At 39.7% G+C, this 16,526-nt stretch overlaps 1 protein-coding gene across 1 annotated transcript in view; it reads right to left on the reverse strand.

Annotated features, from left to right (window-relative positions):
• Nucleotides 1-16,526, reverse strand: part of mtor (mechanistic target of rapamycin kinase) — a 277,393-nt gene that overhangs the window by 222,927 nt on the left and 37,940 nt on the right. Inside the window, exons 17-18 of the mRNA XM_061985591.2 lie at nt 14,045-14,179; nt 7,961-8,090 (exon numbers count right to left, since the gene is read on the reverse strand). Coding sequence (XP_061841575.1) covers nt 7,961-8,090; nt 14,045-14,179 — 265 coding nt within the window. The remainder of the gene's footprint in view (nt 1-7,960; nt 8,091-14,044; nt 14,180-16,526) is intronic.

The raw sequence follows: 16,526 nt of genomic DNA on the forward strand, positions 1-16,526 counted from the left end.
GCACGCTACACCGCTACAACAAAGATGACGGGGAGAAGACGCTGTTGAAGTGGAGGCACGTAAATAAGACCGCCCACAAAACAGCACATCCTGCAGCGACTGTCAGAAAGCGACTTGAAGATGATCTGTAAAACATCATCTATGCAACATTTTGAGCAAAGAACCACCAGTACATGTTATGTAGACCACAAGGAAGTGTTTTACATTTACAAAAAAATATATATGACTCCTTTAATGCGCCTTATAATTCGGTGCGCCCTATGGTCCGGAAAATACAGTACATACAGTACTATATATATATATATATATACTTATAAATATATATATATATATATATATATATATATATATATATATATATATATATATATATATATATATATATATATATATATGATTGTGAACGATGGGCAAAATTCAAAGAAAAGTGCTGTTTCACTTTCAAACTCAAAGTGTTTACAAAGTACAATGATGAAGAATCCTGATAAACATATTGAACCTCTTTAAAAAAAGGAGAACATCTTATTCATCTCATTATCTGAATAATTAATTTCTTAAGTATTTATTTATGAGAACTTCAATAATGTATTCAATAATTATTTACTCAGCCATTTGTCTACTTATTTACTCTTATTCACAAATGTGTTAGTAATGTTCCATCTGGCTCCTTTTCGGACATGCTGTAATTATGTGATGTATCATATTGTAATTGTACAAATGTTCGGGATAAACTAACACCATAACCATTTGTACTGTATTTATGTGATGTATCATATTGTAGTTGTACAAATGTTCGGAATAAACTAACATTATAACCATTCGTACTGTCATTATGTGATGTATCATATTGTAATTGTACAAATGTTCGGCATAAACTAACACCATAACCATTTGTACTGTAATTACGTGATGTATCATATTGTAATTGTACAAATATTTGGAATAAACTAACATTATAACCATTCGTACTGTAATTATGTGATGTATCATATTGTAATTGTACAAATGTTCGGAATAAACTAACATCATAACCATTTGTCCAGAATTGATGACTTCCTCCACCCCTACCCATTAGCGGCGTGTTCTCCTTAACCGGTTTCACAAATGTTTCCTTTGACAGGTAATGCTTACGGGGTTAATGTGTCCATTTAGCCGTGTGGGACTTAGCAGGCAACGTGAGCCTACAGACGTCTGGTATTCAGGCCCAGCTTCTCCCTGAAGACTCAGGCGCTTGTAGACATAACAGACTGTCAGATACGCTGCAGGCGAACTTCACTTTTGGGCCTTTTGTTAATACCGCAGGTCTGGGGAAGACAGGCGGTTTATTTAGACCTGAACTGTCTTCAGTACGGTCAATGGGTGAGCGATTGATCAGTTCCACAGTTGGTCTTGAGCTGCACAAAGAGAACCAATGCCAGCTCTGACAGGCAGAATCTGCGCCCTTAAAGCCCGCTATTTCCATGCAGAGACCCTAATAAATCTGCCAACACCAACAACAACCGGATCCTCCAGGCCTGGCTGGACGCCATTCGGTTGGAGAACAGATCTGGTAGAACTATTACCACTCAGACACATGCAGCACTGAGGTTCTCTCTTTGGGTCAACGCTTAGCTCCACAAATAACGGATGGCACCTCTTACTTCCAAAATATTGTCCCTGGGAATAAAGGTCACATATCTGAGCCTGGTCGTGGATTACCACATCCTCTTGAGAACCAGCGCCCTTGCTGTGGGTATTTGTTGTTGGTGTTGTTGAACATTTCTGAAAAAAATAGCCCTGTTATCCAAAACACAAATGCCAACTGCAGAGGATGCTAGTTCCAAGGAGGACATACCGTATTTGTGTGGCACCGGAGTATAAGTCGCACCTGCCGAAAATGCATAATAAAGAAGGAAAAAAACATATATAAGTCGCACTGGAGCCCGGCCAAACTATGAAAAAAACTGCGACTCATAGTCCGAAAAATACGGTACCATAAATGTGGTGATTTGTTTACAGCAGATGGCCTTTTCACTCATAGCTAGGCGATAATGGCAAAAATCACAATAACAAATAATTGAATTTTCTACCTCGGTTTTGGTTAATGCAAGATCAGTGCTGTCGTGAATAAATGGGGTAGAAAGGGCCCACACAAAATAGTCTTTCAGGTGGCCTAAAATTCCTAGCAAATACTGTGTGTTTTCCGATTCTCGCAATGTACAAAACCCAAAAGCAGTGAAGTTGTCACGTTGTGTAAATGGTAAATAAAAAGAGAATACAATGATTTGCAAATCCTTTTCAACTTATATTCAATTGAATAGACTGCAAAAACAAGATATTTCATGTTCACACTGAGAAACGTATTTTTTTTTGCAAATAATCATGAACTTAGAATTTAATGGCAGCAACACACTGCAAAAAAGTTGTCACAGGGGCATTTTTACCACTGTGTTACATGGCCTTTCCTTTTAACAACACTCAGTAAAGGTTTGGGAACTGAGGAGACACATTTGTGAAGCTTTTCAGGTGGAATTCTTTCCCATTCTTACTTGATGTACAGCTTAAGTTGTTCAACAGTCTGGCGTTTCCATTGTGGTATTTTACACTTCATAATGTGCCACACATTTTCAATGGGAGACAGGTCTGGACTACAGGCAGGCCAGTCTAGTACCCGCACTCTTTTACTATGAAGCCACGCTGTTGTAACACGTGCAGAATGTGGCTTGGCATTGTCTTGCTGAAATAAGCAGGGGCGTCCATGATAACGTTGCTTGGACGGCAACATATGTTGCTCCAAAACCTGTATGTACCTTTCAGCATTAATGGCACCTTCACAGATGTGTAAGTTACCCATGCCTTGGGCACTAGTACACCCCCATACCATCACAGATGCTGGCTTTTGAACTTTGCGCCGGATGGTTCTTTTCCTCTTTGGTCTGGAGGACAAGACGTCCACAGTTTCCAAAAACAATTTGAAATGTGGACTCGTCAGACCACAGAACACTTTTCCACTTTGCATCAGTCCATCTTAGATGAGCTCGGGCCCAGCAAAGTATTTCTGGGTGTTGTTGATGAATGGCTTTGGCTTTGCATGGTACAGTTTTAACTTGCATTAACAGATGTAGCGACCAACTGTAGTTACTGACAGTGGTTTTCTGAAGTGTTCCTGAGCCCATGTGTTGATATCCTTTACACACTGATGTCGCTTTTTGATGCAGTTATGAATATAAGTTGAAAATAATTTGCTAATCATTGTATTTTGTTTTTATTTACGATTTACACATGTCAACTTCACTGGTTTTGAGTTTTGTATTATTTGGTATAACAATCAGGTTTTCCCGTACACTTGGTTTACCGTGGCGAACCAAATGAATCAAACAATTTTGGCTTTTCACGATCATAATAATATTATAATTGAAAAAAAAAAAGATTAATAGGCGGCACAACCTGCAGGCAAATTCCTGAGCTTACAACAGTGAAAAGGATGAGTGAGCGTTTGACTGAAAAAAGAGCACGTCTCCTAATAGTTTGTGGAATCATCTCAGCTTGGTTACTAATTTTTTTGATACCGTGCTAGAATGCCTAACTAATAATCACTAAACTCAACAAAAAAAAGTAAGGCATTTCCGCGTTAACGTAACTACCAACTGAGTCACAGAATTGGCAAGTAAAAGGGAATCCGATGTTTAACGCAGGATATCAGGGAAATTGACATAAGTGTGAGTAAAATGCTGTAATTGTGAGGAGAAGAGACATTTGTTTGGTAAAATAATGTACCGCTCACTCATCCCCGAATTACGTCCTAAACTAAACAATGTGGAGACGGTACTTGAAACAGCAACTAAAATAGGAAGCTAGAGCTAGCAAGAACAATCTATACACTCACTACACACCTCATCTGTTGTGTTGTTGTGAACGACATCATGGATGTAACATCAATGTACAAAAAAATCATACACACACATCACATCTCATCTGTTGTGTTGTTGTGAACGACATCATGGATGATCAATGTACAAACAAACACACTACACGCCTCATCTGTTGTGTTGTTGTGAACAACATCATGGATGTAACATAAATGTACAAACAATCATACAGCACAACACATCTCATCTGTTGTGAACGACATCATGGATGTAACATCAATGTACAAACAATCATACACCACAACACATCTCATCTGTTGTGTTGTTGTGAACGACATCATGGATGTAACATCAATGTACAAACAATCATACACCACAACACATCTCATCTGTTGTGAACGACATCATGGATGTAACATAAATGTACAAACAATCATACAGCACAACACATCTCATTTGTTGTATTGTTGTGAATGACATCATGGATGTAACATTAATGTACAAACAATCATACACCACAACACATCTCATCTGTTGTGAACGACATCATGGATGTAACATCAATGTACAAAAAAATCATACACACACAACACATCTCATCTGTTGTGTTGTTATGAACAACATCATGGATGTAACATCAATGTACAAACAATCATACACACAACCCATCTCATCTGTTGTGTTGTTGTGAACGACATCATGGATGTAACATCAATGTACAAACAATCATACACACATACACATCTCATCTGTTGTGAACGACATCATGGATGTAACAATGTACAAACAATCATACACCACAACACATCTCATCTGTTGTGTTGTTGTGAACGACATCATGGATGTAACAATGTACAAACAGGACAGCAGTCTCAACTTGAGAGTCTCGCTCTTTTTTTTTTTTTTTTAAACAGCTTCAAGTCGTCTCCTTACTCGTCAAGCTCATAACAACAGCACACTTCCACCCTTCACAATAACAGCGCGGTGTGCCACATTTGGTTTGACTGCGCTAACAAAATAAAGGTTTCAAAATAGTACCTTACACAAGCATAATGTACTGAAAACACAAATATATTTACAAACAATATTATGCTTGGATTTAAAAATATTGCCAAAATTGGTCAAGATGTATTGTACCAATAATTGCATTTTAATACATTTTACCTACATATGACACAAAAAGCACACACTTTGTGGTGGTAAAAAAAAGTGTAGCATGTAAGAAACTTAATTTAAAAAAGCTGATTTTTTTATGGTTTTATTATATTGCTATTGTTGTTTAATTGTTTTTTTTTTTATAGTATTATTTTATTTGTTGTTGTTCATTTCTTACTAATTGATATCCCTTATTTTAAATTTGATTTAAAGTTAAGTTTTGGTGGAACAATTTTCAAATTATTGAATAATCGTGGTATTATTCATGATTTCAATATCAATCAGAATAATCGTGAATATTATTTTTTGCCTTAATCCTCCAGTCCTACCGCCACAGCAAAAAAAGCCCCCACCCCATAAAAATTGAGGGTTGTTTACGTGAAAACAAATAAAAGTAATATCATTTATTGTAGCGTCCAGAAGAAGTCACACAAAGTCTGACGTTCTTTTTAACATTTATTGCCAATCTTATGCTAACAACCGGCCCAATTCCAACATGTATTCCTTCCCGTGCACACCCTTCTGTCTTTGTGCTTCACTACCAGACACACAACACTTCCTCATTCTCCGCCAATCCCCTTTTAGGCACAGTGTGATAATACAATAATACACCAACACAAACATTAACGGCAGCAGGTCTTTACAGAATGAATGAAAAAAATGTAGCCTATTATTTGCGTACGATTGACGAGTGAAACGCCGAAAAAATACTTTGTTCACCGAAACAGCACTGCCGAAACCGGATGTTGTGATGACGTAAGCAATACGCACACGATTGGCTAGAGCGAAGGCAGCATGTCTGCGATGAGGACATACTTTAATATAGCCATCTACAAAAAGTGCAAAAATTAAGAGGACAGTGGCGCTATTTTAAAAAGAAAAAGGCTGGCTGCAGCTCTCGCTATTCATCGTAGACACTGAGGTACTGAAGTAAAGAGTCTCTAAACACGAGTACAGTCTCCAATAACACCAGAAATATATATATATATATATACTGTATATGTATGTATGTATATATATATATATATATATATATATACAGTATACATATATATATATATATATATATATATATATATATATATATATATATATATATATATATATATATATATATATTAGGGCTGGGCGATATGGCCTTTTTTTAATATAGCAATATTTTAAGGCCATATCACGATACACGATATATATCTCGATATTTTGCCTTAGCCTTGAATGAACACTTGATGCATATAATCACAGCAGTATGATGATTCTATGTGTCTACATTAAAACATTCTTCTTCATACTGCATTAATATATGCTACTTTAAAACTTTCATACAGAGAAGGAAATCACAACTAAAAAAAAAATCACTATTTTTTTCATACGGTGTTGATCTAGAAATGTTTGCCTCGGCATTTTGATGGTGTGGCACCGAACGGAGGTGTTGACGTGCGGAGTAAGCACTGTTCATTCTCTAGCAGGTGACTTTTCAAATGATGCTACATATTAGCCCCACACTTGACAAATTACAGTTGTCTGTTCGACATATTCCCACTTGAAGCCAAACCACCGCCAGACGATGGACCCCCTGCTGTTTTTTGGGGGAATTAATTATTCCTTCATTTGTTACCAGATTCGCACCTTCTTTCGCTCGTATTACCACGAGCATCACAGCTAACGTTAGCCATGCTGCTACCTCTTTGCGGCGCAAGGCGTACGTGACTTGTGTAGAAGCTGAGCTTGCTGTCTGTGAGAAGGAGACACAAGAAAGAGTGAGGAGAGCCTGTAGTGTAATGCCCGCAACTGCGTGAGAACGCATACTCGAATATCACGATATAGTCATTTTCTATATCGCACAGAGACAAACCCGCGATATATCGCGCATACCGATAGATCGCCCAGCCCTAATATATATACATATATATATATATATATATATATATATATATATATATATATATATATATATATATATATATATATATTAAATCCGGTGCGGCTAATATGTGGGGGAAAAAATGTATTATAAAATCTAACGTTAGCTGTGATGCTCGTGGTAATACGAGCGAAAGAAGGTGCGGCTAATATATGGGGAAAAAAATGTATTCTAAAATCTAGCGGGTGCGGCTCATATACCGGTGCGCTCTATAGTCCGTAAAACAAAGTACCGTATTTTTCGGACTATAAGTCGCAGTTTTTTTCATAGTTTGGCCGGGCTCCAGTGCGACTTATATATGTTTTTTTCCTTCTTTATTATGCATTTTCGGCAGGTGCGACTTGTACTACGGTGCGATTTATACTCCGAAAAATACGGTACTTGTTAAATAAAACTTCTGCTTTGTTTGTAATGAATACTTACACCTACTTCGCTACTGTAATGTTGGTCATGACGGTGGCACTAAAAACAGGTCTATTTTATTCTATTCTACGGACAACAAGCTTCTTTCAGCTAGCTCTTCCCAAGACTTGTGACCGCTCAGCCCGAAAACGAATAATCCAATCCAAAGAGCGCCGCAAGAACAAAGCGCTCTAAAGTCCAGATGATGGGAACCAGCCTTTTACTGGGACTCAGTCAACCCAAACAGACAAAAAAAAGTGATTCCCGTCACAATCAAATGCCACATTTTACATGTCGTTAGCTTTTGAACACGTTTCCCAAGTGTCAGCTGGCCCCGTCACATGTTCCACTTTGAGCGTCCATAAGCACTGGGAGTAAATGCACTGTGTCTTGCATGCCTCATTGGGATATATATTTTCTAATTCCTACCTAAACACCCTCTATTATGGCTACATATGTCCTGCGGTTCAAATCTGGCAGACACGGTGAGATGACACCGATTTGTCTCGATCCGTCAGGCTGAGAGGATTAGACACACAAATGTACGTGTGCATAACGGCCACTGCAGACTTTCCAGCTGCTAGAAGGAAGAGGAGGATGGCTTTGACAGCACACAGTGGGAGTGTGGGCTTACCTGAGTCCTGGCTGGACTTGGACTCGGAGAGGCTGACGGCTGAGGCGTCCCGTGACTGGTCGATCATGCCGATGTTCACCTTGTGTTTGTACGGGTCCAGAGCGCCCAGCAGGCCCAGCACACGGATGGCCTGGGGATGGTGCAAACATACCGCCGTCAGGATCGTAAAACCATACTGGCGTTTTAAAGTCTTGCATTCTACATATCATAGGGTTGGAAATGGGGGTTAAATCACCAAAAAGATTCCCGAGCGCGGCCACCGCTGCTGCTCACTGCTCCCCTCACCTCCCAGGGAGTGGAACAAGGGGATGGGTCAAATGCAGAGAGTAATTTCACCACACCTAGTGTGTGTGTGACTATCATTGGTACTTAAACTTTTTACTTTTTTATATCGGACTATCATTGATTGTAGCTGAGATAGGCTCCAGCGCCCCCCGCGACCCCAAAAGGGAATAAGCGGTAGAAAATGGATGGATGGATATCGGACTATCATTGGTACTTAAACTTTTAACTTTTTTATATCAAATATTTTAAAGAAATCTATAGTTTACGAATATAATGTCTCATTTTACTAATTCAGAACAATAATTATGTTGATTTTATAATTACATCTATCTTATCTGTAAAGTGTCCTTGGGCTTTTTGAAAGGCGCTTATAAATTAATTGTATTAATATTATTACTATACTTTGGATTTCACAAATATCAATGATCTTTTTTCTGTGTAATATACACAATTTAGAGATTTACATTGTCAATTATTTATTCCTTAGTAAACCATTCATAACTACATTAATAAATACAAATAAATAATAGAAACAGTGTATGTAATGATGTAAATACTCCGATTCGTGTTTGATTTTCTGCAATGTTAATTCATACATTTAATAATTTAAATAAAGAAAATAATTCATGTATTTATTCAAACATGTATTTTCCTACATTTTTTTAGATTCTCCGTGATAAATTAATACATATACCGTATTTTCTGGACCATAGGGCTCACCGGATTATAAGGAGCACTGCCGATGAGCGAGTCTAATCAGGTCTATTTTCATACAAAAGGCGCATCGGATTATAAGGCGCATTAAAGGAGTCATTTTGTGGGCGCTTTTATTTACGTGCCTCCAATTCGACAGCGTCTTCTCCCCGTCATCTTTGTTGTAGCGATGTAGCGTGCAAGGACGGATATGGAAGAAGTGTCAAAAGATGGAGCTAACTGTTTTAATGACATTCACACTTGACTACTCAATAATGGAGCAGCATCTCCTCATCCGCCGGAAATGTGTCCCGTGAAAAAACGTCCAACCGGAACCCTCTAATAACTAAAGTTCCTTGGGTGAATAATGTAAACTCACTACACCGGTATGTTTTAGTGCTTTCATGGCGAGTTTACTGACAGATATAAGTAAGAACTTTACACTACTTTATATTAGAAATGGCAACAGTGGAGGATGAATGTCCCATAACAAGAAGATAAAGAAAAAGAAGAAACTTATCGACTACGGTGTCGGCACGGACTACAAAGGTGGATACGGGCAATGTTTCAAGACTTATGCGGATCCCAAATACAGATCAGTAAGTACCAGAAGGTAAGAAAAGTTGCTTTTGCATTATATTGGGAAACAAAACGCCAGATACCGTATTTTCCGCACTATAAGGCGCATCTAAAAACCACAATTTTTCTCAAAAGCTGACAGTGCGCCTAATAACCCGGTGCGCTTTATTACGATTCATTTTCATAAAGTTTCGGTCTCGCAACTTCGGTAAACAGCCGCCATCTTTTTTCCCGGTAGAACAGGAAGCGCTTCTTCTTCTACGCAAGCAACCGCCAAGGAAAGCACCCGCCCCCATAGAACAGGAAGCGCTTCACCCGCCCCCATAGAACAGGAAGCGCTTCACCCGCCCCCGGAAGAAGAAGAAAAAACGCGCGGATATCACCGTACGTTTCATTTCCTGTTTACATCTGTAAAGACCACAAAATGGCTCCTACTACGCGACAAGGATCCGGATCATAAAAAGACGCAATCTCTCCATCCGCACACGGATTACTACCGTATTTCACAGCAACTGATATTCCTGTGAACTGCACTGTGGAACGGGAGCACGTACGGTGAATATTCGCACCACAGGGAATGAGGAGTCATCCTTCACTGTGGTTCTAGCTTGCCATGCTAACTTCCACCCATCCAAAAGAGACCTTTCCAGCCGGCGTCATCATAAAAGCTAACTCGAAGGGATGGATGGATGAAGAAAAGATGAGCGAGTGGTTAAGGGAAGTTTACGCGAAGAGGCCGGGTGGCTTTTTTCACACAGCTCCGAAGGCGAACACACCTTCACTAAGACGGGCAGATAGCGCCGGTCGACATACGCCAACATCTGCCAGTGGATCGTAAATGCCTGGGCAGATAGTTTCGGTCACAACTGTGGTCCGAGCTTTCCGGAAGGCAGGATTCACAGAACTGCTGCACAACAACAGCGACACTGACTCCCGATGACTTCTACGAGACGGAACCGGCCATTTTTGGATCCCACGCTTGCGCAACTTTTCAATTCGGACACCGAAGACGAAGAATTCGAAGGATTTACGAATGAAGAATAACTTCAGAAGGTGAGCGCTATGTTTATTTTGTGTGTTGTGACATTAACGTTCGAGCAACATTATGTTGCTATTTATTGCTCTACACCATTTTGAATTTTACTATGTTTGTGATTGCACATTTGCGTACATTTTGGGACAGAGTTGTTAGAACGCTGGTTTTCAATATATTATTAAAGTTTGACTGAACTATCTGACTGTTTTTTTGACATTCACTTTAGCGCAGCGTTTTTTTGACATTCACTTTAGCGCAGCGTAGGCGCGGCTTTTAGTCCGGGGCGGCTTATTGGTGGACAAAATTATGAAATATGTAATTCATAGAAGGTGCGGCTAATAATCCGGTGCGCCTTATAGTGCGGAAAATACGGTAATATGTCTTACATTATACACACACCATAGTAATACTCCTATGTTGAAGCACAGTACAATTCATCAAGCGGTGAGGCTTCATAACTTACCAAAGTCGTACTAAAAGTTCAAGTTAAAGTCAAGTTAAAGTCCCAACGATAGTCACACACACTAGGTGTGGTGCATTTGACCCATCCAGCCCTGCGATGAGGTGGCGACTTGTCCAGGGTGTACCCCGCCTTCCGCCCGAATGCAGCTGCAATAGGCTTTAGCACTCCCGCAACCCCGAACGGGACAAGCGGTAGGAAATGGATGGATTCGACCCATTTGTTCACCCCCTGGGAGGTGAGGGTAGCAGTGGACAGCAGCAGCGGTGGCCGCACTCGGGAATCATTTGGTGATTTAACCCCCAATTCCAACCCTTGAGGCTGAGTGCCAAGCAGGGAGGCAACGGGTCCCATTTCTATAGTTGACTCGGCCGGGATTTGAACTCTCGAACTTCCGGTCTCAGGGCGGACACTCTAACCACTAGGCCACTGAGCAGGTTGACCTGCAGGTAAAGCATTTTGATAGATTTTTGAGTGCCTTGTGTAGTAATGTTCTATATTTTCAATGGAACATATAAAATGTTGGTGTTGTTTACTTGAGTCATATAGCAGTCTACACATATCTTATGTGTGACTGCCATCATATAGCAGTCTACACATATCTTATGTGTGACTGCCATCATATTGCAGTCTACACATATCTTTTATGTGTGACTGCCATCTACTGGTCACACTTATAAAATAGCTTCGAGGTCAGTAAGCACAACTAAAATTATTCCGTACATTAGGCGCACCGGGTTATAAGGCGCACTGTCGAGTTTTGAGAAAATGAAAGGATTTTACGTTTCTCATTGTCATCCCATTGGGATGAGTTATTTCTTGCCCTGATGTGGGATCCAAGCCAAGGATGTCGTTGTGGCTTGAGATACTCGTGATTTAGGGCTATATAAGTAAACTTTGATTGACTGATTGATTGATTGATTGAAGTGTGCCTTATAGTCCGAAAAATATGGTAATTATGGTTATGGTGGCTGCTGATAGAAAATTATATTTTTATACTTAGTCATCTTTTGGCATTTTTTCCGAACATGAATCCCAATTATTTCATAAATAAAAAAACTATATCTATTTTTTATTTTTATGTTGAAATTATTGTGTTATATTTATATTACTTTCACAACGCCCTGACCAACCACACAACATTTTAGGAATGTTAGCATGCTAAAGTTAACAGTATGTGTCAAGTACCAAGTTATATGACTCAGAGGTTTAAAACTGTAAAATTGGCTAAAAAAGTTAGCAGTTAGCATGTAATAAATACCAAGTTATAATACTCTGAGGTGTATGGCTTCAAAAAGACTAAAACATTACCATGCCAATATTAACATGCTAACAGTTAGCATGTGTCAAGTACTAAGTTATATGATTCTGAGGACTACGGCTGTAAACTTTGCTAAGAAAGTTAGCAGTTAGCATGTGTCAAGTACCAAGTTATATGACTCTTGAGGTCTACGACTGTAAACTTTGCTAAAAAAGTTAGCAGTTAGCATGTGTCAAGTACCAAGTTATATGATTCTTGAGGACTATGACTGTAAACTTTGTTAAGAAAGTTAGCAGTTAGCATGTGTCAAGTACCAAGTTATATGACTCTGAGGACTACGGCTGTAAACTTTGCTAAGAAAGTTAGCAGTTAGCATGTGTCAAGTACCAAGTTATATGACTCTTGAGGTCTACGACTGTAAACTTTGCTAAGAAAGTTAGCAGTTAGCATGTGTCAAGTACCAAGTTATATGACTCTTGAGGACTATGACTGTAAACTTTGCTAAGAAAGTTAGCAGTTAGCATGTGTCAAGTACCAAGTTATATGACTCTGAGGACTACGGCTGTAAACTTTGCTAAGAAAGTTAGCAGTTAGCATGTGTCAAGTACCAAGTTATATGACTCTTGAGGACTATGACTGTAATCTTTGCTCAGAAAGTTAGCAGTTAGCATGTGTCAAATACCAAGTTATATGACTCTTGAGGACGATGACTGTAATCTTTGCTCAGAAAGTTAGCAGTTAGCATGTGTCAAGTACCAAGTTATATGACTCTTGAGGACTATGACTGTAAACTTTGCTAAGAAAGTTAGCAGTTAGCATGTGTCAAGTACCAAGTTATATGACTCTTGAGGACTATGACTGTAATCTTTGCTCAGAAAGTTAGCAGTTAGCATGTGTCAAGTACCAAGTTATATGACTCTTGAGGACTATGACTGTAAACTTTGCTAAGAAAGTTAGCAGTTAGCATGTGTCAAGTACCAAGTTATATGACTCTTGAGGTCTACGACTGTAAACTTTGCTAAGAAAGTTAGCAGTTAGCATGTGTCAAGTACCAAGTTATATGACTCTTGAGGACTGCGACTGTAAACTTTGCTAAGAAAGTTAGCAGTTAGCATGTGTCAAGTACCAAGTTATATGACTCTTGAGGACTATGACTGTAATCTTTGCTCAGAAAGTTAGCAGTTAGCATGTTTAAAGTACCAAGTTATATGACTCTGAGGACTATGGCTGCAAACTTTGCTAAGAAAGTTAGCAGTTAGCATGTGTCAAGTACCAAGTTACATGACTCTTGAGGACTACAGCTGTAAACTTTGCTAAGAAAGTTAGCAGTTAGCATGTGTCAAGTACCAAATTATGTGACTCTGAGGTCTACGGCTGAGGGGTTATTGTGAGTCTGTAAAGCCCTGTGAAGCGTTCGTGACTAAAGATTGTACATATAAAAATTGATTGAAAGATTGATTGATAAAAAACACATTTTACATAAATATTTGTGTTTGTTGTTGAATTAGTTGAACCACGGATTCCCCATCCCCAATTATAATAAAAACAACAACACAGAAATTCTGACTGCAGGACCGTCTAACCACCCAAAGGCAAAACAATGAGTCTGTCATTATGTAAGAGATAAAAACCAAAACACTTATCAATGACATCAGAAGTTGCATGTCTCTGTGGAAAAGTGCAGTGTTTATATTTCTACCATGATGATGATTCAGTGTTTCAAGTCCAAACAGACCAGCTTTAATTTGTTGAGCATGTGTGTGAGTGTACCTCTCTCCTGATGCCTTGGTTCTGCTCGGTCTTCAGAAAGTTGAGCAGCACTTCGAGGAGCGAAGGGTACTTCCTGTAGGGCTCCACCACATAGCCCGTGCTGGCCACTTGCTGGCCCAAGGTCCACAGCGCCACCTGGTGGACACACACCAGCAGAGTGGGTGAGGTCAGCAGCCAAGGCATTTCTGTCTGACAGTGAAATGTGCTAAAATACTTGATGTGTTCTACTATTCCACAAACACCTTTGTTACGTGTGTCTAAGAGGAACATCGATGTTTGCATTTCAAAATATGGACAATTGGTAAAAATATTCTCTACATGACAATAACTCATCTACTCCATTTCCTAGCAGCTTATGGATTTAAATCATTGCAAGGTTTCCTCGTGATGAAATATTGCGAATATTTCAATAAAAACAATTCTGGGCTCCTCCACGTACATTATAGTTGAGACATTTTTCACAATGGCTGACAAAATTTCTTCCTGGATGTTACAGAAAGTATGAGAATGTGTGAGCTGCTGCCTGCCCTTCTTTACTTATATAATCATCTCATATTTGTCAAGATATTTACACAAAGTTTGGAAATTTGGCAGAGATATATTTTCTGTTGTCTTCATGTCTAAAACAACAAGCCCACAGCGACGAAAACAAACTGGACCACTCCTCTTATTGGGTCTGTTTAACTGTTTGGAGAGCTAGCTTCCACAGCTAGTGGGTCCATGACGATGTTTTGTTTGATCAGCCGTTTTACTGCCGTGTTGCAGACACCGTTTGGAAACAATTAAGGTATGTAAATAAAATTTCTGTGTACCGTATTTTCCGCACTATAAGGCGCACCTAAAAACCACAAATTTTCTCAAAAGCTAACAGTGCGCCTTATAACCCGGTGCGCTTTATTACGATTCATTTTCATAAAGTTTCGATCTCGCAACTTCGGTAAACAGCCGCCATCTTTTTTCCCGGTAGAACAGGAAGCGCTTCTTCTTCTACGCAAGCAACCGCCAAGGTAAGCACCCGCCCCCATAGAACAGGAAGCGCTTCTTCTTCTACTGTAAGCTACCGCCCGCCCCCGGAAGAAGAAGAAAAAACGCGCGGATATCACCGTACGTTTCATTTCCTGTTTACATCTGTAAAGACCACAAAATGGCTCCTACTACGCGACAAGGATCCGGTTCATAAAAAGACGCAATCTCTCCATCCGCACACGGATTACTACCGTATTTCACAGCAACTGATATTCCTGTGAACCGCACTGTGGAACGGGAGCACGTACGGTGAATATTCGCACCACAGGGAATGAGAAGTCATCCTTCACTGTGGTTCTAGCTTGCCATGCTAACTTCCACCCATGGTGATATTCAAAAGGAAGACCTTGCCAAAAGAGACCTTTCCAGCCGGCGTCATCATAAAAGCTAACTCGAAGGGATGGATGGATGAAGAAAAGATGAGCGAGTGGTTAAGGGAAGTTTACGCGAAGAGGCCGGGTGGCTTTTTTCACACAGCTCCGAAGGCGAACACACCTTCACTAAGACGGGCAGACAGCGCCGGACGACATACGCCAACATTTGCCAGTGGATCGTAAATGCCTGGGCAGATATTTCGGTCACAACTGTGGTCCGAGCTTTCCGGAAGGCAGGATTCACAGAACAACAGCGACACTGACTCCCGATGACTTCGACGAGACGGAACCGGCCATTTTGGATACCACGCTTGCGCAACTTTTCAATTCGGACACCGAAGACGAAGAATTCGAAGGATTTACGAATGAAGAATAACTTCAGAAGGTGAGCGCTATGTTTATTTTGTGTGTTGTGACATTAACGTTCGAGCAACATTATGTTACTATTGCTCTACACCATTTTGAATTTTACTATGTTTGTGATTGCACATTTGCGTACATTTTGGGACAGAGTTGTTAGAACGCTGGTTTTCAATATATTATTAAAGTTTGACTGAACTATCTGACTGTTTTTTTGACATTCACTTTAGCGCAGCGTTTTTTTGACATTCACTTTAGCGCAGCGTAGGCGCGGCTTATAGTCCGGGGCGGCTTATTGGTGGACAAAATTATGAAATATGTAATTCATAGAAGGTGCGGCTAATAATCCGGTGCGCCTTATAGTGCGGAAAATACGGTAAATAACAAATTTCACAACGTATATATCTGCAGCCTATAGTCCGGTGCTAATAATATATAGGAGAGAAAAAAATGTTTACCCTAAAATTTAGTAGGTGCGGCTTATATAGCCTGGAAAATGCGGTTGTTTCAAAATAAACTGTCCTTTGAACAGGTCTGTCCAGCTCATCTGTCTTTTTTTGCTACTTTTTTCCCTCTAGACACCGGCAACTGGGACCGTAACATAATTGGGGGCTCGTCCGGGATTTGAACATTTGATGCTGCAATTTTGTGCGGTCTGCACACGACACAAAACCAAGCATGTATTCATAGAACAATAAACAACAACTGTTGCTCAGGGGAAA

The sequence above is a fragment of the Nerophis lumbriciformis genome, linkage group LG23 (genome assembly GCF_033978685.3).
Source record: "Nerophis lumbriciformis linkage group LG23, RoL_Nlum_v2.1, whole genome shotgun sequence".
NCBI classification, from domain to species: domain Eukaryota; kingdom Metazoa; phylum Chordata; class Actinopteri; order Syngnathiformes; family Syngnathidae; genus Nerophis; species Nerophis lumbriciformis.